General features: G+C 39.9%; 1 protein-coding gene across 1 annotated transcript in view; it reads left to right on the forward strand.

Annotated features, from left to right (window-relative positions):
• SKIC3 (SKI3 subunit of superkiller complex) overlaps window positions 1–24856 on the forward strand; it is a 47082-nt gene extending 22226 nt beyond the window's left edge. The window contains exons 21-40 of the mRNA XM_086479248.1: window positions 90–151; window positions 276–332; window positions 1451–1519; window positions 2477–2551; window positions 3176–3317; window positions 4481–4574; window positions 5162–5239; window positions 6541–6665; window positions 7504–7627; window positions 9503–9721; window positions 10560–10632; window positions 11318–11371; window positions 11484–11595; window positions 12849–12977; window positions 13682–13803; window positions 15627–15785; window positions 18523–18675; window positions 20474–20604; window positions 22320–22443; window positions 23970–24856. Of these exons, the coding sequence (XP_086335374.1) occupies window positions 90–151; window positions 276–332; window positions 1451–1519; window positions 2477–2551; window positions 3176–3317; window positions 4481–4574; window positions 5162–5239; window positions 6541–6665; window positions 7504–7627; window positions 9503–9721; window positions 10560–10632; window positions 11318–11371; window positions 11484–11595; window positions 12849–12977; window positions 13682–13803; window positions 15627–15785; window positions 18523–18675; window positions 20474–20604; window positions 22320–22443; window positions 23970–24047 (2180 nt within the window). The 3' untranslated portion in view covers window positions 24048–24856. The remainder of the gene's footprint in view (window positions 1–89; window positions 152–275; window positions 333–1450; window positions 1520–2476; window positions 2552–3175; window positions 3318–4480; window positions 4575–5161; window positions 5240–6540; window positions 6666–7503; window positions 7628–9502; window positions 9722–10559; window positions 10633–11317; window positions 11372–11483; window positions 11596–12848; window positions 12978–13681; window positions 13804–15626; window positions 15786–18522; window positions 18676–20473; window positions 20605–22319; window positions 22444–23969) is intronic.
• The last annotated feature ends 522 nt before the right edge of the window (window positions 24857–25378 follow it).

The following is a 25378-nucleotide window of genomic DNA, read 5'->3' on the forward strand; positions in this document are numbered from 1 at the left end:
ATATCCTAAATTAGAAAGCAACTTGACTAATGGTGTTTATGAAATCCAGTTAGCTCTAGCTCTCCTTTTTTCTTTTTCCCCCTCTTCAGCTATTGGGAATTATGCTCTTGCTCAACATTCGTTCATCAAATCTGTTCAAGCTGAGCAAATCGTAAGTGCTGTAGGCAGCTGCCATCTGTTTCAAGTGGGCATTTAAAACCTTTTTTCCCCGATGCAGTGTTATTTTTGAATGTGGTAATAATACATTGGTTTTAACTTCTATTTGTTCTGTTTAGAATGTTGTTGCCTGGACCAACTTGGGGGCTTTGTATCTGGCAACTGGAAACGTTGAGGTAACTCTCTCTCCCATCTTAAACATAGTTTCCATTTCCATGTTTAGTTTTTTGTTTTGTTTTTTTTGTTTTGTTTTTTTCAAGGAAATGTATTGGGGTGGGGGTGTGGGCAAACAGTGAAGAACGTCCTCTCAGATTCAAGAAACCAACTTACTTTGAATGAAATAACTTTGTCGCCTGTACCTTACGTGAGGCACACGAATTAAATATTTGTTCTGGAGGGGATAACTGAGCTTCTGAATTGGTGAGATTGTTTTCCAAGCAACTGGATGGAATAAAAAGTATTTGGAAGGACTCAGTAGTAGTTGATCAAACCAATGCACACCAGGTTTGACCAAGAACTCTTTTAATTGTAAGTCACAAACAGAACTTAGTCTGAGTTTCCCTAGGTAGCTGCTTTCTGCTCAGCAGTGTGTCATATGATTTACTGTGTAACCTTCAGAGTTTCTCTGGAGAAAAATTGGAGTACATTTTAAGTGAAGTCCAGAGTTTTCATGCAGCTAAAACTACATCCTATCCTTTTTGCTGGTCAGAATTCTAGAAATTTTGTTTAATTGGAAATGTGATGGTCAGAATTATTTTTAATAAAAATAACTTGATACTGCAGACTGCTTACTGCTAAGAGTACTAATGCTAAGATTTTGTTCACCTTATGCCACGTTGAGGGAGGGGGTCTAAACAGAAGCAGTCCGTAGGGAAAAGCTAGTTTTTGGGCGATAATCAGTTTTACTGTTTTGAAAACATGTTAGTTTAACTGTTCACGTGAAGGAAAAGCAGATTTCCAAAACTCTGTCGTCCAAGAGTCAGCTTTTAAAATAATAATTTTTCTAAGAGATAATCTGGCTGCTGAACTGTTTTAAGAAGGAGATGTATTTGGAATGGGGGGGAACTTTGATCTTGTAAAGATTTTTTTAAATTTTTTTTTAGTAAGACTAAACTGTTTTATTTCTCTGGGCAGTGCATCGTTCTATATGGCACAGCAGATGTTTTTAGTAGTGACCTAATTTTGTCTGTGAAACCTCTTCTGATACTACTGCATGTCAATAACAGTGTATTCTCAAAAGTGCTCTGTTACCATGCCAGACAGTACAATAGCACTGTTATCTTTGGTTCTACAGCAAGCTCATGAAGCCTTCAAGGTAGCCCAGTCTCTGGACCCTACTTACTTACTGTGTTGGATTGGGCAGGTAAGATGACAAAAAAACATGGAACTGTGCACCAAACCCGGTTGTTAGTCAAAGAGAGGACTTGGGCTCTGTCCTAATAATTGGCATTTAAGCATGTCCTGAAAATTAAATGTATTTAAATGAAGGGAGCTTCTAATTCCCCTGAGGGTGGATGGCTCCCTTTGTTTCTATGGTGGTAGTACAATGGAAGCTACATTCATCAGATATCTTTATATAATGTTATTCTGGCTGATGTTGTAAGGAGCTAGCTATTAAAAAAACAACAGCTGTTTGGGCTCTGGAGCTTTTTATTGAGCATTGTCCGCAAAGCACCGTCTTCATGAGGTGCTGTTTATTTCAGCTTCAGCTGTACCCCTGCCTCGTTATATGGCACTACTTAACTCTCTTCTCAGTGGTACTAGAAGTCGAGTGCTGTTAGAAAGTCTCTAATGTACCTGGGACAAAAGCAGTTTGTACTTCTTGGGAGGTCCTTTCCTCCCCTTAACACTGAGTGCTGGATATGCTCCCACTGGTGTCTAGGCCGTCCATGAATAGTAGAAGTATTTGTGGCTCATACTTTTATGATCAGTATAGGTGCACTTCATAATCCCATGCTGCTGACCTCCTAATAACAGCTAATTGATACAGGTAATTGAGACTGGATTCTAGTGAAGAACCAGCACCATCACATGTCAAAGTTCAGCGCCTGTCAGCTGTTGTTACAAGCTGTGCTAACACAAAGTCTTTGTCCTGAAGAATGTAAAGTAGCAGCAGCAGAACTTCATAGCTACATGGAAACTGCTCCCTTTAATTGTGTTCATTTTCTTCTTAAAACTGATATTTCTTGGAGAGTATGAGAAAAGAAAGTGTCTTTGTGTTAAATGCCTAAGATATGTCTGAAGTAATGTGTGCTGAGCTTCTTGTCGATGTTGTAACTTTTAAAAGTACCTGACCACAGCAGCTCTTGCTTCTCTGTAGGCTCTCGTTGCAGAGACGATAGGCAGCTATGATACTATGGATCTCTTCAGACACACAACTGAACTCAGCATGCATGTAAGTCTAACAGTTGTACTGTCCTGAAGTTTCCGCTTATCTAATCTCGCTACTTAGGTCATGTAATTTTTTTTAAAATAGGCATGTCTTGAATGGTAAAACAGTTATGGTCGTGTTCCAGATGAGATTGCCTGATGTCTATGTTATTGTTCCCAGCACTGAATAGCAGGCAGTTATTTTACTAAATGTTTTGGTCCCAATAGTCCCAGAAGTCTGCTCCCTAAGTCCTGAAAAAACATTCTCGATATTCTGCAGAATTGGACAGAGATCAAAGGCATAAATTATAACTGTTCCAGGAGAGAGCAAGAATATTGCCAGTACCCTGAGTTCTAAGAAAGTGGAGGACTTTACGTTCTCTTACAGCTTCTTTCATCTGTCATCCCTCCAGTAGTGCAGCAAGTGATATGTTAGTGTCTAAGAATTCTCTTGGCCCAAAGGACGGCTTAAAACTGTGCATGGAGTAATCGAGTTTGGTATTTTCTTCTCCTGCTTCATGCTGATGCAGATTTTTAGCCAAGACTGTGTCTTAAAACACAGAATTGTTATTATAATCTTTAATTATTTCACTGTTGCTTGAGCAGGTTTAATGACTCGTATTTTGGGGTTTTTTGTTTGTTTCTTGAGAATGAGGGAGTAAAAGGCTATGCCCACTGGGTATGTTCAACACTGCAGGATAAAAGCAACAGAAACACCGAACTGTATCTGTACAACATTGTTCAAATGAATGCTATTCCAGGAGCCCAAGTGGTCTTGAGCAAGTATACAGGTAGGTGATTTAAATGTCCCACTAACCTATCAAGTCTAAAGTTCTGAATGGGTGGATACACGTGTACTAGTTCTGGCAGAGGGTGATCTGGCTGGCTTGGGGAGAGACTTTTGAACTGTAGAGTTAAGTAACCAAAACAGGGTGAGTGGGCTGCTGTGTTGTATTGTCACACAAAGATGAAACAGATGCGAGTTCTGTCTTCCTACTCATTCCAGCAGATTTTGTTTTAAAGACTCATCAAAATCAGGGCCAGAGCCTTGTTGTGCTTGTCATCAAGTGTTTGCTGACAGACTTCCTTTGGGTGAGTCTGTACGCATAGGTGCAGATAGATGCTAGCTCCTTTGCCCCCGTGCTGTGATGTTGGGCAGAAGCCTGCCTCTGGATGCTGTGTGACTCCATAACGTCAAGCACATGATTGTGTTAACCTTCAGCAGGAGACAGACCGTGTTCTTGGGCATGGTTCCAAGCCAGTGTGGTCTCCCCGTTGGGGTAGGCTTGTGTATGTCTAGCCCAGAAGGTAGATAGAGCAAATGTGGATTTTCTTTAATCTGTAAATTCTTTAATTACTGTAAATAAATCCTTTGATGAGTAATCTGTTGCTGATTTTTGAGAGCTACAAAATAAGGGGCAAGCACTTAAAATGAGATAAATGTGAGACTGTATTTCTTTGTGCAATCCCTGTTGTTAAATGGACTGCAGGAGAGGCCTACATGATCTTTCCTAGTCTGGGAAAAAATGTTAGAAGTCTGTAATGAGATGACTGCTGACAGATCTGTACCTTAGCTATTAATATTTCAAAGTTGTAGCATTAAAAATAAATCGTAAGATTCTACTAGTATTTTACAAGCTGAATAGTTTCCTTTTTCATTGCAATAAACCCCAAACTACTGAGAAACTTAAAATATATTGAGTGCATTAGTGCTGTGTCATAAGTTCCTGAATGTTTTTGAGCTACCCTGATGTCATGTGGTGGGTCTTTGTATCTCTTCTGTATTTGCCTGCAGCCTGTCAAAGCAATTCTAGTAAGCAACTGACAGAAGCACTTGGCAAAGAGTTTTGTATATATGCATACCCTGTGGCATCAATGTAGCAGTGTTTTTGTAATGCTTTTCCACAGCTCTTTCTGATCACGTTCTCCTATATTGTCAATTCTGGTTTTCTAGAAAGAAATCCAGATGATGCGTCTGCTTTTACAATGCTTGGTTATTTGAACGAGTACCTGCATCTAAAAAGGCAGGCAGCAGATGCCTATGAAAGGTAAGCTATGCGCCCTTGGAAGGTTTACTGATAGGAGCTCCTTGGCCTCTTTTTTCTGTGCACCAGCTGAAAGACTTAACGGTTTTTCTTTTCTTTTAGGAAACCTTACTTTCTCAATTCAACAGTACATTTCAACTAAGTGTACTGTAAGGGGAGGTGTGGGGATGTTGTTATATCAAGTTTGGAAATGCAGAACACAGAACTGGAGAAGTAAAGGCATTCCAAAGTTTGCATGTCTTACCAGGGCATTTAGCTAATTCACTGTATGGGATTTCAGTGAAATTTTGGGGGTTCATAAGCTTGGTTTTAGTTTTGATCTCTGCCTCGTGATTAATTGAGGTGGTTGGGCTTTGTTTTTGGTTTTTCCTTCTGTCTTCTTTTCAGATGATAGAGGGAGGTGGCAAGGAAACCATGTTTGCTGAACATGTTTGCTAATCCATTAAAACTGTAAAATAAGCTCTGTTTGTGCTTAATTAGCATAGCAAAGCTTCTGCGTAAAGCATTTGTCCATTCTGCTCTGAGAACTATTGTCAAAATATGCGTGTTACAGTCAGATGGTAATTATTCTTAATTGCGGTTATTTTCAGGGCAGCTTCATTGCTGAAAAACTCTGAGGATACTGAGAAGTACAATAATGCAATGCAAAACTATGCCAGGTCACTGTGGTAAGTGTTTGTTGACGTATTTTCCCAGCCCCTAACTTCAGCTTCGGATGTAGTGAACGCAGTCGTGCAAAACACGGACGAGGCTGAAAGGTGAAAGGTCGTTGCTAAAAAACACATCGTTCTTAATTGTAGACAAATTTGACTGAACTTTGTATGTGCCCCAGAAATGGGTAGTGTATTTAAAAAAAAAAAAAAAAAATCAGACTGCAAGGAATTGCTATATATCTTCACAGTTCGTAACATAGCAGTGATTCCTTTATCCTTAGCTTGATATTTAAGCACCTTAACATAGTCTACACAATATAGCTGTTTCATTGTCTCCAGAAAAAATTGGATTTTTTACCATGTCCACGCTTGAGAAGTATAGCAGCTTTGTCTGAATAAAACAGCTGCTTGAAGGTTTGTTTGAAAACCCTTTTACCTGCCCTTTGAATTTGTATTGATTTACGGAGCCTGAAGCGTGTGGGGTTTGGGGTGTTGTGTACGTGTGCGTGATCTTTCTGCTGATGACCCTCTCTGCTGCAATCCTACTCACAATTGTAAGTTCCCTTCATGATTCCCTTCTGGTTCTCAGGGAATATGGGACACAAGTCTTAACAGATGAAGACTTTCAGACTTCTCTTTGATATGAGATAGCTCAAGCTTTGCTAATTAGGTATTTGTCAGCTCTCTAGGGAAACTTCATATATTCTGAAGTTTCTGTACGTGCCACTGGAACGTCTAGGCTGTGATAATCTGATCATTCATTCTTCAACTTCAGGGAAGATTTTAGAAGCAACTCTTCAGTTTCATGTGGTCTCACATCCAAGCTGTATGCGTGATGATTCCTGTGTGCAACTTGCACAAGAGCAGAGCTCCAGTAACTAACAGTTAGTTCTAAGAAACACAATCCTGTATAATTTCTTCCACAGTGGTCTTAGAACAAGACTGCTGTTTCTCCATCTGTACGTGCGCCTGCCTGTCTGTGTGCATGCATACTTCGAATTGCTTCTTTCATGTTTCTTCTTTGCTATTTTCTCCCACTCCGTTGTGTTGACCATTAAGTGACGTCCTTACATACGGTTATGCAGACGGGGAGAACTTTTTCCTATCGATTATTCTTCATGCAATGGATACATGGAGAAAGTAACTGCTGTAACAGAAGGAGGTTGGGTAATATTGCACACTTGTCCTCATCTTGCTCTTTTCCAGATGTCTGCTTACAGCTGTTGTGGAAAACAGGATACTGGTCTGCAGTATCCTCTGCAGCTTGTCTGCATCAAAGCAGCTGTTCATACCAGTGACTGTTTTTGCCTTTACAGTGCCCTTGGCCAGTGTGATAAGGCCATTGAGGTTTACACATCAACACCCCTAACTGAGTTTGAAGGGATTGTGGGGCTAGCATTAGCCTACTTCAAGAAAGGACTCTTGCAGGAAAGTATCAAAGGTAAGCATCTGCCTAGTTCAAAGCACTGTGGGACACTTCTCTTGAGATTAATCTTAACAAAATTTGATGTCTGACCAACCTAGCTGTAGTTCAGTTTATTTCACTCTTTCAGTCCTAATGCATAAGTACAAAATACAACTATTTGAATCGTTAGGCTGTTAAGCAACGTAGTAGAACTATTCAAATGTACAAAGGGAAGCTACATTTCTTTAAGTGTTTCATTCTTGTCCATTAAGCTATTGTGCTCTTAGCTTCCTTTGTTCTCAAATGAAATGGCTTTCCTGGAAAAATCAGTTCTGGGTAGGAGATTAATGTGTTGTTCACTTTAGCTTTAGTGATAAATATAAATGCTGTATTGTTGTCTTCTGCACTGCTAAGATGTATACTGAATTGTCAGTGTAGAAGTGTAAGCACTTGCGAAGGAGCAGCCAGCTCAGCATCTTAAATAACTCTTAGTTTTTGACTGGAGTGATGTGTGCCCATCTGGAGTACTGTTTCATAAACAAACTGTCACGGGGGTATTTCAACTGTGTTCTTTCTTACAGGCTTTTTCTGGGTATCCCAACGCTGCTTTTCAGTTCTATTTCCACTTGCTACATATTAAACAACTCCCAGGCTCTAAACAGCCTTGTAAATCTGGCATTTCCTAACATACGGTTACTTCCAATGCTTAGTCAACTTTTTTTGTCTTCTGCCTAAGATTTGAGGTGTGAAAATATAGTGAACCTGAAATCAAAGTGCCTCTGTGTGTGTGTTCTAATATCATGCCTTCCTAGAGGCTTTATGAATGTTGTATTTTTTTCTTCTACTTCAATTCTGAGTCTTGAATTTTTACCAGCCTATGAAAAAGCCTTGTCTGTTGCTGAGTCTGAACAAGATAAAGCACATATCCTGACTGCCTTGGCAATAATAGAGTATAAACAGAACAAAGTAGATGCTGCAAAGACACTTCTGTTTAAATGGTGAGTGGAGAGAATAATAATGAGTATATGATGTTTTATTGTACTGCTGAATCCTCCAATTTACTTTTTCAGGGATCTCAGGTGGATATTTTCTTTCTTTGTTGCAGGGTAAAAGTGGGAGTGGATGCAGGTTCTTTAAAGCTTATTCATGTGATGTATCTGGGGTTTTTTATGGCCTGTGTCTTCTTTCATATTCTTAAAGCAGTATAGAGTGGAAGGGTTAGTGGGCTGGGCAGTTTGGGTGTCATAATATACATGAATAGTAGTTTTAATAGGTTTATTTTTCAGGATAATACTAATCCGTAGTTGTCCTAAGCACTAGGCAATGTTTTTGCTCTTTAGCTGTAAGAAATCAAGATGGCTAATGAAAACAATTTCAGTTTAATTAGTCAGAAATCTCCAGAACAGTTGTGTTCCAAGCGTCATAGACAAGGACAATCTTGTAGCTTCCCTGTGGAAAGAAACAGATCTGTATCAGTTGTTCACTTAAGTCATGAATGTCTCTTTTTTTTCAGACCTGTGGAGGCTAAAAGCCCATGTGTCATTGTTAGTCTCATGGTAGCTATGGATTAAGAGCTAACATCTCAGCCTCTCAGGATCAACTCTCTGTCAATAGAGAACTCCAGTAGTGGCTGTACAGTCTGCGTCTTGCCAGCAGACTCCTGAAGTTGCTGAAATAGTGAAGGTCCATGACCTAGTGCACTCAAAATCCTGAGTAACTGATGATGAACTAGCTATGAGCCTGATATTTGCTACATCCTATTAATCACTGCAGACTTCTGGTTTTGCCATAAACATCAACAATGAGAGTTTTCTAGATGACCTTAGCTGTTTGTGTTTAAAGAACAAAAAAAATAATAAATGGTTTAGGAAAGTAACACTACAATGAATATGTCTGGATCTGAATTGGAAGCGCAGTGCTACAGAGGTATACGGTGAATTTTAGTAATAAGAACAAAAATGGTGCATTCTAGTTCAATAGACAGATGTCTTTACTGACAGGAATTCGTGCTAAATGTCTTAAAGGTCCTGAGTAGGACCTTGAACAAGAAGATGCCTTTCTTCTTTTCTCATGGCCACGTTGGCACAGAGTTTTTTAGCAATGAGTATATCTTTATAGCTAATAGGACAGAATCCCACTTTTTACTTGCCAAAGCATAGCGCCGTTGCACCAGATAACATAGTGCTGGCTATGCAAATTTATGTTTAAGAGTAACTGTATGTAGTAGATCTCCAGTAAAGCTTGCAGTACTGTTGATATGAGGTTAAACTGCCTCTCATGGTGAAATGAATGGGACAGTGCAACTGACAGTGGTACTAAAACTAATAGATGGTGGAAAGCATGCTCAAACTACCATACCTTGAAATAAATCTTGACGTAAACAAGGCGTAATTTCTCAGAACATCCCTGTTCTCAGAGCAGTTCTATGCAGCAGGCTCATTTCTGGCTTTTTACTTCCTGGGTTTCTATTGCAAAGCTGTAAATAGGCAAAATACAACTCAGGTTTGATACTAGTTAGCAGTACGAATGTCTTCAAGAAAAGAAAATAGTTGTCAGTGTTAGGTGTTCTCTCTTACCATTCATTTTATGGCTGCTGCTGAAGGACAATTAATGTGTCAGTCTTGCCCAGTAGTTATACATTACAAGCTTGAGTGCTGAAATGGCACATAACCACTGCTGTTTTCCATACCCTGAGACCTCAAGGATGCTGATCTAGTGTGATCCATGATCCCACAGCAAGAGGCTGTTAATTCTGTGTGCATACATGATGCATAGGAGCAAGAGGACTCAGAAATAGCAAGTACTGTAATGTTAACAATAAGTGTAATTTGCGCTCCAAAACAGTGACTCCTTCCCTCCCTCTGATTCAACAGCTCACTAAAGGAGCCTAGTACAGAAAGTCTGAAGGCTTTGTGCACACTGGGATTGGTAAAGCAGGATGCTACGCTTGCAACAGCAGCCCTGAAAGAATTACTGAAGCATGAAAAGGGGAACGATGGGATTTATGAGAGGTGCCTTATTGTATCTGCTGTTTATGCATTGCAAGGTAGGACTGTGGGTGTCCAGAGAGAAGTCTCCAGAGCAGTACACAGGTATGTATTTTGCCTTTCTTTGGATTGCCTTGTAAATGCTTTGCTTTAATTTCATTGAATAGTAAGTAAACCTCTGTTCACTTGCAGCATTCTTCTTTAAAAAAAAAAAAAAAAAAAAAAAAAAAAAAATTGTTTTTCATACATGAAGTCCTCACCTAAGGTTGTAGTATCGGCTGACAGAAGCTTGCTTTCTGGTCTGTGGGATCAAATGACAGAAGTTTCATGGCTTGTTTGGGGTTTTCTGGTTTTGTTTTGGTGGCTTCTTCGGTAGCTAGATCAGTTCAGCATCTTGTGAAAGCATTTTTCATCATATGTAGAAGAACCTTCAACCTAGAGAAGTCTCTAGGGCATTTATTTAATATTTAACAGCCTCTGAGCCTGTCCATTCTGTTAGCTAAACATCTATGTCTAAATGTGTTTTGATTAGCCTTAGCATTCTAGAAAGGGGGAACTTCAATCAATGCGTTTAAGCAAGACATACCTCACAATCTCTGCAAGTGTTTTCGGGAGCGATTCTTTATGCAAATTGTTTTTCACCAACTGCAATTAAAATTCCTTGTTCTTCACACTGTAAGGACACGACGTATAGTCCTAGAATCTATTTGTTTCCTTCCCATGAATATTGATACGCATAGTGTACATTTTATTTCTTTAGCCAGCAGTACAAGTTCAGTATTGTGTTGTCTTAAATTACTACCCACGTCTATTTTCAACCACGTTGTGGTGTTTTTTTAGTAGAAGAAGATCTATTTGGGGTTTATAGCAACTGCCTACCAAGTCGTGGAAGACCAGGTTCGTATCTAAACCAGAAAGTCTAATATCCTTGTTCTTTTCCCAGTAACCCTGGTAATCCTGCCCTCTGGTCTCTTCTGTCTCGAGTGGTACCACTGTATGCATCACAAAAGACAAAAGTAAGTGCATGTGTGCTGTTTGCATCTTGAGTAGCTTGTGTTGTTTCGTAACCAAAAAAAAACCCCACCTCTCAGTAAATGAGCATTCAATAGGCAGTATGAAAACTTAAGGCTTGCGTACATGTCCAGCTATTGACATCTTGCATGGGTTAGCAATTCTTTATCTTCGTTGAGTAAACTTACAGGAAAAATCTGCTAGAATTATTCCAACAAGAAAAGACTATAATATGTATATTTTTTTGTTCAGTTTTATGCATGTGAATATGTGTATGTAAGTATCCATTAGGATTTACATATGTTGAATTTGGTTAATCTAGTCAATGTCACTTTTCACATTAGCCAGTATTTCTGTCCTGCTTGTATGTTTATTATTAGCTCATTCCAAATAAATACTCTTTGTCTTAATTTATGCCAAGGATGTAAACAGAAATAGCACCTGAAAACAAACCCCTTTCTATATGGGGCTAAAATTAGAAACACAGCATATGGGTAAACTCTAACCCTGAATGTCTCTTCCTGGTTCTTTGTAAAGGGATTGTGCTGCAGGCAAGGGAAAGATCTCATTGTGCAAACTTTGTGTTTCTGATTAACAAAGAAAAAGAGATCTTGGCATTACATTTTGTATAAGAATCCTTAATTAATCAGTCATATAACCAAATCAATTTTTTTTTTTTTAATCTTGCAGGGGGGAGCTGCAGCAGGAAACATTGCACGTGCACTTGATGTAAACCATGGAAAGGTTTGGCTTTCTTAAAATACAGACTTTATAATTCCATAAAGAATCCTAAAACTAATTCCATCTGATCACTTGTATTATAGTGTTAAATCTCTTTTTATTTTCTGTTTTATAGGAAGTCCTGCTGAATATTGCAGTTAATCAGTTGGCAGCAGGATGTCACGCGCTAGAAGATGAGAAAAACAATCCTCTGAAAAATATTCAGAAGGCAATCCACCTCTGTCCAGGTTACTCTTGTTCTTAAACACACTAGTGATTTTTTTTTACCCGTCGGAAGCAAAATAATTGTGCTAACAAAAAAAATCTACTTTTCTTGGTTTCTTTTGGGGAGAATGCTTAGAGCTGAAACTTTAACTGTCATTCCAAGTTTAGACATGGGGAACTAAACCAGAGAAGAAGAAAAAAATTGCTGAGTTTTAAGGCTTGTTCTGAAAACATGGCCAATTTGTTAATCCCTCAACAGAAGAAGAGATAAGTATTATTTAGTATATTAGACAAAAAAGAAAGACACATGTTCCCTCAGAGTCAGTATGCTACACCAAGTAGGAGAGATTTATTCATCTAGCTTGAGAATTTGGATTGGAAATGTTCTGTTACAGTATGCTGGTTATGAACTGTAGGCAACTGTTCTCCTATTGCTAAATGCTGATCTTCGTTAAATGTATGAAGTGCAAATCTGGTGAGTTTTTCAAGTGCTGATTTGTACTTGATAGTGAAATACCAAAACATTGTTTCTTCTGCAGTAATTTTGCTCGGATGCATTAGTGTGGCTGCAAACTAAAAATTTCAGTTACTTTCCTAGACATACACAGAAGGCTCCGAGTGCTATTTAAAAGCATATACTTTACATTTTACTTTGTTAGATCTTCAAGCTTTGTTTCGTTTTGCTGGCAAAATTCATTATCTTTGAGATGAAAATTTAGTTGGGTGAAATCTTAAACTGAGCTCTGTCCAGTTCAGGACTGAGACCACTCTTCCAAGTCATAATTGCTCTTCACAGGGCTAGGTCAGGGTAGAGCTGACACTGGAATTAGGTGACACTAGAAGTAGGCACCTATCGCCATAACTTTCATGCTGATGGTCAAACAGGACTGAGTCTGTTGTGACTGAAAGCTGTGGGTGGCGTCTTGGCATCATTGCTGCCACTGTTGTGCAGCACTGACAGTCAAGTTTAATCTGTGTCATCAGAAGTAAGCTGGCAGCTTTGGTTAGCACACCCGTGGCTATGTGAAAAATACGTTGGTTGGCTTTAGAAACAGCATCTTCGTCTTATAATTTGAAGAATCTTACTAGTTAGAGGCAAACTGTTATCAGCTGCCTTGGCCTGATTAAAGGACTTGCCTTGTTCTTGCTGTCTCTTGTTTACAGCCTGTGGTTCCATTGATGTCTATGTTTTCATGCTTAGTATGGTAAGGACCATTCTAAGAACGACCAGCATATTTAGAATGGGCACGAGTTGCCTTTAACCATTCTTTTCTAGATAATCCTGCTGCCTGGGCAGTGCTAATGGCAGCCTGTCATGCTGAAAACACTGTTGTCTGTCTAAACAACACTCAGCCAAAGAGAACGGATCTCGAGATGACACTTGTATCTACAGTTTCAGCCAAAAGTAAGCTATACAAGTTTTCTAGTTTAAAAAAATAAAATAAAATTGAAATGCTCTAAGCTTTCAGTACTCTTCTGAGTTTCAGAAACTTGCAAATAAGCTGAGAATTGCTCAATAATAGTTTGAGCTGTAACTGTATTTTATCACATAAAAATGCTAAATCCTAATGTACAGCTAGGGTTAATTACTGAATCGCAGCTTGCTTTCCCCTCCAAAGGCTCAAATGCTTTTTTAAAATAGTGCTTCTGACCTCTGATGCCGGGAGGGAGGGAGGGAGGGAGGGAGGGAGGGAGGGAGGGAGGGAGGGAGGGAGGGAGGGAGGGAGGGAGGGAGGGAGGGAGGGATGGCTGTATTACAGCACAGGAACACTGCTTACAAGGAAAGGCTAAAGTGCTCTGGAGTTCTGTTAACTTTTCCAGTGGAGGGATAACCTCAGCCTCAGTCTTGCTCAACATCTGTAGCGTTTTGAAAACTGGAATGAAAATACCATGTTTGATTGTTCTCAAACCATTAACTCAAATTGTGTATTCTTTTTTCCCTTCTTCTTGCTTTTCATTTTACTGTCTCTTAATGTTCCTACTAATGAAGAAGAACATGTCAGGTTAATACTCCTAGAAGTTCTCCCTTACCAGACCTAGATCATGTGACATGGTATGGCACTACAGCATGTACAGTAATCTGGTTAAGTGTTTGATCTGTTTTTGCAGCTGGAGAAAGTAACCTTCCACATAGTTATATCCAGACTCTTGAAGACTGGTGTCTGTGCCAAGCTATTACCAGTCTAGAGGAGACTGGTAAACTCTCAGAAGCTGAAGCTCTTTGTACCAAGGTATGATGGCATCATACTGGCAGGTTGTGGTACAATTGTATAGAAATCATGATTTGCGTGCATTCAGCAAAAAGGTAATCTTTGAATTAGTAACTGTCTGTTCCGTCAGAGCTATAAGATGTAGTAGTTGTTGGCATTTTCTGCCGTCCCCGAGGTACTTACTCTGCTTGCGACACCAAAACTGTGTTAATATTTGAAACAAGCCGTGTGTGACATGGCAAAGCTAAGTCTGCCCTTCCTGCCTTCATTCATTAATCTAGTATTAAGCAAAACGTTACAGAAATTGAAGGCGAGAAGTTCAGGTAGGAGGCTTGCAAGGGACTTAAATGTCTTCTGCTCTGTTGTGTTGACAGTCTATTTCAGAGCCACAAGTTTAATGCTTAAAAAGAAAAGTCTTGGGGCAACACAATTGGGAAAAGGGACTTGGGTGTTAACAAGCCTCAAGTGTCGTTTTCATGTGTTCAGGAACAGAAGACTTGGCAAAAGAAGCAAAAAACCAGTTTGACTGAGCAGCACACATCCCTGATTTTCATTAAGGAGAATGACTAATCCTATGCAAGTGTGCCCCTTGCTTATGGCATTTCTGTATTAACAGGGAAGGGAGTTAAAAAAAAAAAAAAAAAAAAAATAAGCCAAACCAAACATGGTTTTCTGGGGGGTAGTTTTTTTTGCCTTCTTTTTTTTTCTTGGTGAGGGTGTGTTTACCTGTTCTGGCCAGCATGTCTACTGACTTTTCTTACATTAGTGAGGATCAGAGATTTCTAGACTTACAGGGTGGTATCTGGGCATGAGAGAAGGTTATGGTGGGATTTGTTTGATTTTTGTTAGTTAAATAGCTTGGGGAGAGGCCAGTCAGTGCCTGCAATTTATGAAGAAACAAGAGTAACACTCTCTGGTACCACAAACTCTCATTGACAGTTTTGGACCCCAGGATTCTGAGAAAGCAATATCACTGGTGATGATGAATGAGGCACTGCAGTGAGACACTGAGACAGGCAGTGTGAATCCACACTTGTTAGGGGGGGAGAATTGCAGCAAATACTAGCAGCTTCTGTTGTCTTTCAGAAAGTCTCTGCACGTCCATGAATTCTTTGCAAAGCAGCAGCTTGTTAAGGACTCATGGACAACATATTTAGTTTTTTTTTAAAATGGGTAAAAAATACAAGTGTTGCTTCTTAGAATAGATCTGGTTGTACTGATTCTTGGAAGTACTGTGATTTGCACAGGTAAAATAACATGTAATGTGGCTTGCAGAAGCCTCACATACTTCACCTGAGAAGGATAAAGCAACAGATGGCTAGTTTTGTGTCTTTGCTTCTGTGCATGAGTTTGTCCCCCAAAATACACTATAGGTATCTGCTGTTGTTAAACAGGAAAGGTTTAGTAAGGTGCTTCTGTTCCAGTGAAAACAAAACACCTTGACTTGGAGAACTGAAATTGCTTGGAACGTACTCAAGGTCACTTGAGCACAGGACAGGCTTTTGCCACTGTTAGTCTAGAACTTGTCAAGATTGTGAAACTGAAGAACTAGAGGTCTGCCATTTGCCTGTCTATCTTTCAGAAACCTGTATGGATAGGACACGTGCAAAATTTAGCATAGACTTCAAATGTATTTTGAGGACAGAAAAAATGCTATCTGTTTTCATGTGTCAATCCCTGGAACAGTCCTTTGTGCAGAGTAGGAGGAAAATGCCATGTTGCAAGCATCCTGGGAATGATTTCAATGCTGTTTTCTGTAAAAACCGAAAAGGAAAAATTAAAGTATCTTCTGATATTTGGAAAAGATTATTCTGGTACCATGTTGAGCCTTGTTTTGATTTTAGGGGTTAAAAAGCTGCCCTGATCATCCAGCTCTGTTTCTGCTTTTGAGACAAGTTCAGTGTAAGCAGCTGTTGCAGTCTCACAAAAAACTTCCAGACAGCATCCTGGAGGAGCTTCGCAAGTCAGTCATGACCAGTTCAGCTTCAGTTGCAGCTTGGCAAGTAAGTGTGGGTCCTCTCCCTGACTTTGGTGTGCTGCTCTCAGCAGAGTATGCACTATAGCTGGGTGAGAGTTTGTTTCACTGTTTGCTTTTATTTGACTGCTGCTGACAGCCAGTGACAGAAAAAACAGCTTATATTCAGTTCATATAAAGTTGTAACATTAGGCTAACTTTCTTTAGTAGTTGAACTAATAAGGACTGTCAGAGCAAAGAGACATGGAGTCAGGAGAATTAAAAACTAGAGATAGACCCCTGGGACCTGTGACTTGGTGTGTGAGCAGAAGCCAGTGAAATACTTCATAAGCCATAAGAATAGGTGGAAGTGAACGGTTTCCTAATGTAGTAATATACAATTCCTTATTCAGAGTCTGAAAACCTGAGTAAGTCTCTTTCTCTATAATCTCCTGACATCAGGTGTCACCATTCCTTTGAGTAAGTTGAGTCTGCAGGGGAGAGAAATCACTCCCAATACAGTGTTCACTCACTGCCTTCCATGGCATCACAAGAGATCATTTTTAGTTGATATGGAGGTGCTATAAATCGCTTCATATGCTGCTTGTCTGAGACAATCTGAGAAGTCTGTCTCACACATGCCAAGAGATCTTTCTGGTGATGCAGCATAGTTATTTATTTAATTCATAACCGTTGCTGTTAGTTACAGTTACTATCTTCCTTTACCAGTGTTAGCAGCATGTCGTTTAGAAAAATGCCATAAACTTTGAGTCCTTTAGGTAGTTGCAGGATTTATGGTGCTACCTCTGTCTGTTGAACAAATAAAGCTGTGTTTGTGGTAAGATCGCTAAAGTAGATTTCAGTCTTAGAAAATCAGATCAAGGCTGCTGTAGAGATCATTATCTGACTTATAAGGCTGCAGATCCTCTTCCCTTCTGGAACATGAGAGTATCATTTGTGGAAAGGTGCTTTTTTTTTTTTTTTTTTGGACACATTTTTCTTTCGTTTGTGAGACTTCATCTTTCTGAAGTGCAGAACTCAATTCAGCGTTGGATTTGTGACATATGGGGGCATGCAAGACGTGATTATATCCTCTATTTAGTAATATGTTTTGAACATGGAATTAGGACTTATGTACGTTCTCCAAGCATCCCTTGCATAGCCAAGTGTCATCTTGCTTACAAACAGGGAGAAATGAACTGAAAGTGTATGTGGTTGGGGCAGGGGGAGATGGTTGTTTTGTTTTGTCTTTTTAATCCAGGCCACAGATAAGATACTTCTGAGGGAGATCTCTTCAGTCTTCAATTAAAGAAGATATTTCTGAGGGCTTGGATAGCATTCTGAAAAAGCCTGGCTCCTGCATCTGTTCCTAATGGATAGATCCATGCTTTTATGTTTTCTGGCTGTAGACTTCCGAAGAGTTTGATAGATGTATTTGTCTTAATCAGAAGTATCTATCATGATGCCTTACAGATTTATTAAGTTAGAGGGGCCATTAATTTTACTTTTTGCTTAGGTTTTTGGCTTTTGTCTAAATGGTTGTCTTGCAAGGTTCAGGAGTGCTGCTGAACTACTGTTCTGATGGCTGTTCTACCTTTTGTGCTGTGGATTACCAGGAAATTAGAGAAAAGCTGATCTGTCAGAGTTGCCATTGTGCCTTTGCATGAGGGTCCTCTTCTCCTTCACATCTTGAGTGCTAGATGTCTTCAGCTGCAAAGAACTGAGGCCAAGGAGAGTTGGGTTTTTTTTCTGCACTCAAATTGATGTTTTACTTTACAAAGCAGTCCTGCAGCTTGATGTCAAGGATGCACAGTCCCACTAGTGATAATAAATACTTCCTGATGTGTGTCTTCTCAGAGATAAATAACTTCTGTGCATCAGAAAGTGTTAAGAATTTTGCCCTTTCTAACACCAGGCAGTCTGTAGCTAGCAAAAGTCTAAAGACCTTCGCTTAAAAGCAAGTGAGTTGGTTTTTTAGTAAGAAATTTCTTTGTTTGCTTGATGATCCAGCAAATAATATTTCTAAATGTGGCGTATGCATCTTGATGCATATTGTGTACATGTGAGGGATATGCAAATTTGTGGCTGCATCTGCTTCAAAAAAATATGACATGACTACAGAATTAAAGAGGGAGGAGTCAGAATCTTTTTCCTTCTCTTCATGAGCAATTCCAGGACATCTTGTGCTGGTGGAGCAGGCAGCAGCAGTGTGAAACTCTGCACAGATCCCAGTGTCTCCTTCCTTAGCCCCATCTGGCTCCTCCAGTGTGACCCTGCTAGGTCAGAAACTGTGTAGCCCAGCCCATCATCTGAGCTCAGGCTCACACTGTAATGTCTTTCATGTTCTTGGCATTACTCGGATAGGCTGAAAAAACCTTTGTTCCAGAGGAAAAATTATCTTTTCATGTCAACAGAACTTTCAGAGACAAATGAGGCACCACAGACCACTCCTCTGGTCTGAAAGATGACTTCCGCAAAGCCAGTTGTGTAATTTGTTCGCCTGTGAGCAATCTCCAGATTAAGACAGCTGTCAAACGGTTGTCCATGGGTGGTCAAGGGAACTCCGAGATACGATACTGCAGTGAGGAGCACTGCCAGCTCTGCAGCAGACCACATTTTCCTGCAGGGCGTTGTGCAGTGTGTTGTTGGAATGAGGGCTGGGTGCGTCGTGGTGTTTTAGATAATAATATCCTGTAATACTCTCATAAGTTGGACTTGGTGGTATTACCTAATGGATGTGTGTTTTGGTGGCTCCATAACTAATTTTGCTGTGTGTTTATTTTCAGTGGCTGGCAAAAGTGTATCAGTCTCAAGGAATGATGGTTGGAGCGGAGATGTGTTACAGAAAGAGTCTGCAGTTGGCGTCACAGCAGGGCAGCTGGAACGGGAAGTTATCCAGTCTGCTCAGGCTAGCTATGCTCGCGCTGGAAATCTGCATGGTAGGATAATCAAAATTATATAACTGCATGATTTAACAGGAGTTGATGAGATGTAGGGCCTCTGCCGTCTTTAAATGAAGCCCCTGTTTGAATGACTTTGCATTTTATGAATGACAACCAGAAAATGAAATGAAATTGCAAGGGGCAGTGGACTGTTTTTAGAATGTGTCTTTGTAAGAGAGGTTGCTGTGAAATAATCACATAAAACCACTGTGTACATAAAGAAGTTGACTCGTTCAACAAAGCTTATCCTCTAATAACAGATTCAGTTTGATCATCCACATTGACATGTCCTTCAATTCTCTGTCCTCTTGTTCAGACAACTGCCATAAAAAATTTTTTTTCCTGCACTGGTGCCTGGAGACTTCAGTCAAGTTTCAAGTAATTTTACGCTGTGTGGTTGTTTCTAGATATAGTCCCATGCCTTGATGTACAAAAGCAATCTAAGGGAAGTGTACCTTGTGGTATAAAGAAAATTATTTTACTCCTTCCACTGAGAGGCCAGGTGAACATAACTGAAATTCTTGGCAAGTGTCTATTCTCTCTAAGCATTGTCACTCTAGCAGCTTGAAGTGCTCTAGCAGACTTCTTTAAAGCCTCATGTAAAACGTAGAAACTGCTGTGATCTTGGCTAATGCTTTTTCGAGTATTTTAGCAGATGATTGAGCTAGCAGCCACCATCGGGCAAGGAACCCCATATATCCTGAGTGCTTGCATAAGAAAAGGCAGGCGGTTTTACCGAGGGTAAAGCTGCAAAGCTGTTGCTCCTGGTGGGAAAAGAGAATCCCCCTCAGTGTAGACAAGTTTCTTTCTCACAAGCCATATGCTTCAAAAAGCAGAATTTGTCAAGTGGCAGGATTTTTCCTCCCATGATTCTTCTGTCCATTTTCTAAGCGGCCTGCTCACTGTTTCCTACAGCTCCTAAATGTCTCCACAGGTCGCAAGGTACCTTCTAACTTAATTAATACTTCTTCAGGTGCTGGCCTGAATTGTCTGAGAGTATGCAAGACTTTGTTTAAAAATGTAATCTAGTACGAATCTGATTATCTCATCTCACTTTTTGCATGAGCAGAGCAGCTGACGAGCGGATTTCCTTTCAGCCTTTCTAATCTGCACTGGCTTAATGAAATGTGCAAAAGCCTGCTGAACACCTTGCTCAGATCCAGGAAAGCTCTGTGTTTGAAAATTGCTTGTCTCCCAGTTATCTCTCCAAATGAAAATCTGGGCACCCCTTAGAGTACAGTCATTTAAATGCTCTCTGGACACAATGAGGATAATAAGATTTTTCTTAAGCCAAGAGATACAGGGATTTGCTCAATATTTGCTCTATTAGGTAATTACCATCTTGAGTTAGTTTTTTAGTTCTGGTAAAATACAATGTCATATCTGGGGAGAAATTCTACATTCTAGAGTAGTCTTGTAAATGGGATGAAGATGTACAAGCTGAAGAGCAAAGAAGGTTTTGTGACTAAAACAAGCGTTCCTAAATCATGTATGGAAAAAATTAAAAGATTCTTTGTGTAAACAAGCAAGTGGAATGCTGGCAAGGCTGGTCCTAGAATATTTAACAAGAGTTTTCAGGCTCTTCTAACCACTGTTTGGTTTTGGGGTTTTTTTAAAGAAATGTCTTTCTAACCTGCCAAATACTTTGTATAACTCAGAACAGCTTGAATTAAACCTGCTCTCTAGAGAGCTGCAAACAAAAGCTGATTTACACTACACACTACAATAAAGCCCTTTTTTTTTTTTTTTTTTTTTTTTTTTTTTTTTTTTTTTTTCGTTTTTCTTTTTATCATAGGCTAAAGTCTCAAATGACCACTGGCCATCCTTGGTTCAGGAGGCAACAGCTGAAGCTTTGAAACTTTCTTCTTGCCCCCTGGCAGCTCTCCTTCAAGCACTGCTGCAGTATAATCGCAAGATGAGAGCAAGGTATGCATGACCTGTTAAGTTTAAATGGAACACACTGTCTAAAACTACAAGCGGTCGTTATCCCCAGACCTAACTCCGAGAACTAAAAGACAATTGAAAACAGGAATTAGTTCTTGAAGTAGTGTGGTAGCTAAAAGGGAGAGGGAGAAGGGATTAGTAGCATGGGGAGCGCAAAGCAGCAGAATCTTCCTTCTTTTCTGGAAAAAAAAAAAAAGTATATGACCTTCATACCAACAGAAAAACAGCTGGAAGACAACTTTTATTTCAGTAGCGTGTTTCCTAAATAAATTGATCGGGAAGACTATACGTGCTCGAAGATCTTGTTCAATAGCACAGTGGAAAACAGGTATCACGACTCTGTCTACTGCTAGGATTCATTTTGATGCTAAATTGAGCTCACAGCCAAAGTTTGTGTTCATTCCCCAGCAACCAGGTGCTCGTTGTGGCTTTTTGAGGAAGGGGAGGAAGACTTGGGGGAGGGGGGCGGGGCAGGGCTTGGAAGCCTCCTGCTTTGTGAATTTGGTTATTGAGTCTTAATTTGTCTTTTGCCGCATTTTTCTTAAGCTATGGAAAATTGGATTATTCTTGATGTTTTTGTTCAAATATTTCACCTGATTTTGTAGATAATTCAAACAAACTGGCTTAGTTTCTTTGTGGGATTTTAAGAAGGTGACAGGCAGCCTAATGTGATTCTGATGGTTGTTGCTTGTAACACAATTGCACAGAAAACTTATTTAAAATCAGTTTTACTACAATTTCAGGTATTAACTTACATGAACAGTAAGGTGCATCACAAGATCTAATTCATCTAGGCGTTTCAAAATCCTGAAACAAGAAATGAATCAAGTACAAATAGCAAACAGAAACCAAGTATGACCTCTCAACAGCCTGTTAAATCACAATGCACTGGAAAATCACATTGGTTATAAAAGACGGAATTCTTGAAACAAGAGCCAATGCTGATGGAGCACCAGTGAATGAATATGACATCCCTAAACTTAACTGCTAGTTTTTTACCAGATTTCTAAGGACACATTGAATTTGAAAATGTCTTGGTTAGGTATAAGCTGACAGTGTTGGAAGGTAGCATCACCCAAATAGTTGTTTAGACTTTGTGTAGTACTCTATTCCAGTTTCCTTCTCATCTGCAATTTCACATCTTGCCTCTGTGTTTGCAGGAACTGCAGTACCCTTTGTGAGTGCCTGGATTAAATGTATTTGTGTATAATACTAAATTCTATTTGGATTATTAAGGTTTATTGCAGTACCTGCTTCTTTCGGCTGCACTGTCTTCCGAAAGTTATATTTCATAGCTCTTAAACAGGAGAATACCTGCAGTACGTGTCCGGCAGATCACATACTGAAATCAGATTGCGCTGCATTCGCAGACAGCATGATGTTTATCATGTTATTGTAGCAATCGTAAAACCTGCTATGGGAATGCAATTTGGGATAAATACTAGTTAAATACTAAATCGAGTGTAATCTATTAAGCATGACAATGCTGGCAGCGTTCCTTAGCAGTCAGGATGCAGCTACATAGGAAACAAAGGAATGTGCAACTCTGCTCCCTCACTTTCTTGGGTGGTGTGGAAATAAGAACCTCCCTTATATTATTACTCCTGATCGTTGTTGTTTGCTCTGGGATACTGATATGTTACATGCAACCTGGTCAGCTGCATTTGATTCAGATGATGTTTTGGTTGTGTTTCTAGGGAGACGCGCCGACTGTTGGAAAGAGTAGTTTATCAGCCGGGGAATCCAGAAACCGTAGTGTCAGTGGCACGCTGGTACCTCCTGCGACATCTGTATGCCAAAGATGATTATGAATTAATAGATGTAAGACAGTCCGTTTTTTACAGAAATTCGTTCTGTTTACGTTGAATATTGTGCTTGCAACTTGGAAGTGGGGTAGAGGGAGGCTAGGGAGGTGCTAGCTCGCCTGCTCCAGGGCTTGCAATGTTTAAAGACTCTATACTGACAAAGCGTGCCTCTGTTTTCAAAATTGCATCCAGTTTGAAAGTCTTCCATTCCTTCATGCAATACTAATGAAAAACAGAGAGTACAATCTCTCTCTAATCCACACTGGCAAGAATTCTGGTACTGACTCTCCAGCAGACATGAGGAGCGTTGTATCAGAGTTTTACCAGGACATACTAACGCCCTAAAATCTTAATTCCCTCTAGCCTGGCTGGAACAGTGTGGTGTCCTTGACCCGAAAGATCTGAACAGTAGAGTGCTGTACTTTCTGTACTGAAGAGTTTTATTATATCTGTAATGGTACATCATTTTCAGTACATAGTAAATGGTACATTATTTTCTGTTGACAGTACGTCACAAATGGATTTGGTCAAACTCACAAGTCCGCACAGCATCTTTCATGTGATGCTTCGTTTGTCATGGGAATCGCTTTGCTACTCAGACTCTGAATCCACTCTCCTAACAATCTCCTCACTGCTGCCACTGGCACGGTGAGCTTTTTTGTCCAGATTAACTGCTGTTCTCTGGTGAAACTTTGAACCTGTAGCAAAGTACGTTTGGAGGTACAACATGTCCAGTAGGCTCAGCCTTGACAAAAATCTGTACACGGATGCACAGGTTCATAAAAAAGCTAGAATTAGTGAGTTCGGGTGATCCTGGTATGATCTCATTGCACTTCCTACTGCAGAGTCATCTGTACTCCCAACCAATGAGTACAATAACAATAATGGCTAGAGTGGAGATTTGCTTGATTCTGCTTAATGGTTTTCATTTTTAGTGTGTGTAATGTGATCAGATTACAAGAGAAGTGCCGGAAGCTTATGAACATCTGTGAACTTTAGACTGTTGCAGGAGCTTTTTTAACTGGCAGAAAACCTGCAAATAGCTTTTCTATGTGGAAAATAAGTCAAGGAAGAGTAGATTTAAATGGAGGAGGCAAAAGGATACCTTCACAGTCTCATTTAAGTAGCTACAGAGAACGCTCCCTTATGGCAAATTTAGATTTATACAAATGTATAACAGGAGGCAAGTGTGTGTCAGCAGGGAGGTAGGTCTCGTCTAGCTTTTCTTGTTTCATTGCCAGCGGGTAACTTACTTGTCAAGCTTGGTCTCAGCCTCAAGTAACAGATGATGCTGTTGTGGTGCATTGCAAGTGGCCACAGGTTTAGCAAGTCACTACAGGGTGGGCATTTTAAGTGCCCAATGTTTTTTTTTTTTAAGCAAGCTGATGGGTAATGTTGAATATTTCCTATCTGGGCTTATGGGTTACTTAATCTTTTAGGGAAACTGCATGGCAGAAATTAAAATGCATTTGAGGTTGCAGGTAAAATACCAACATTAAAATATGAAATTCTCATTTTTTCATCATTTGTTTTTTTCTGCAGGTGCTCATAGAAAATGCCAAAGCTAATGGAGATGTTAGAGCTCTGGAACTGAATGAGAAATTGTCATCAAGTGCCTAGTATGGACTATCTCAAGTGAAAAATCTTCCATTCATGCAACTTAATCTGTCCGTCTTCCAGAAGCATATGTGGTTTGGGCTTTTTCATTTGTGTCTGGTTTTGGTTTTCTGTTGCATCAACTGCAACTTGGTCTTTAGTTTCACTTTTTCTTGAACAAAAGTAGGATATTTTCTTGTTGACATGGGTCCCACCATAAAAATACCCTTGATTTGAAAGGAAAACCCTGAATTTTGCTTTTGTTTTCTTCCTCGCTGAAACTTCAGCGCTATTCACAATGGAGAGTACTTGTCTGTATTTCGCCCTTGGCCACACACAGAAGTACAATGTTAACTGCATTGGCAGTGATGCAAGGTTGAAAAGGCTTCTACTTTTTTTCTTGGCACAGAATCTTACTAGCTAAGTATCAGCAAACTTTTCTTCTCTCCCAGATATTGTGAAACATTCAGAGATTTAAAATGCCTGAATTTCTCTGATACACTTTGTTTTGCAGCTGAGACCCAAATCCACATGGAACTTCCTGTGTGATGTCAGTTTATACTTTGTTAATTTTTTTTTTATTATTATTATTTTTTTAGCTAATCCTAATTACAGCAGTGTATCCTCTTGACTGCAGGCTTCAGTAAACATTCCCATAAGAAAAGCTTGTGATTGTCAGGGACGGGGTTGTATTTATAAATGTCTATAACAGGCTCTATTTATGTCTTGGTAATTCTGCTGCTGACTGCTTAATTGGATGAATCATGACAGTGCTTTTTAAGAGTGATGTCATTTTGCCTTTATGTACATGAAAATAAAAAGAATGAAGCAAGGATTCTAATCTGTTAGTGTTATCGTTAGGGTTTTCAGACTGTTGGCACGAGTCACGATAGCTGTCTGTTTCCTGCTTTAAAGTTTCTTAAAATTCCGGTCTGCCCACCACGGCCTCAGCGTATTAGAGAGGCAAAGGGACACTTCCAAGGTGCGTGGTGGGGCTGCATCGAACGTACGCTTGGTGTTTGGAACCCGTTGTATGGCGCTCACAGAAAGCAGATGCCGAGCCGGGGCGTGCGGGGGGCGCGTCTCTGCAACCAGCCACGCGCAGTGGCCTCTGGAAAGCAGGCGAGAGCCACAAGCGTGCCGCTTGTCGTTTTAAAGAGGAAAACTAAGCTCGGTAGACTGGGGTTTCTGCTCTGTGGAGGTGAGTAGAAACCTCTCTGAATGGCAAGAATCCTTCCTTGTCTCCCACACTTGCGTTCTCCCACCCGTTTCAATGTAAAATAACTTCCTTAAAAAGATCTTTTTTTCGGTAATTTTAGATTGTGGTTCCCTTCACAACCTGCTGTCACATAGTC

Source organism: Leptosomus discolor, chromosome Z (genome assembly GCF_034619465.1).
Source record: "Leptosomus discolor isolate bLepDis1 chromosome Z, bLepDis1.hap2, whole genome shotgun sequence".
Taxonomy (NCBI): domain Eukaryota; kingdom Metazoa; phylum Chordata; class Aves; order Leptosomiformes; family Leptosomidae; genus Leptosomus; species Leptosomus discolor.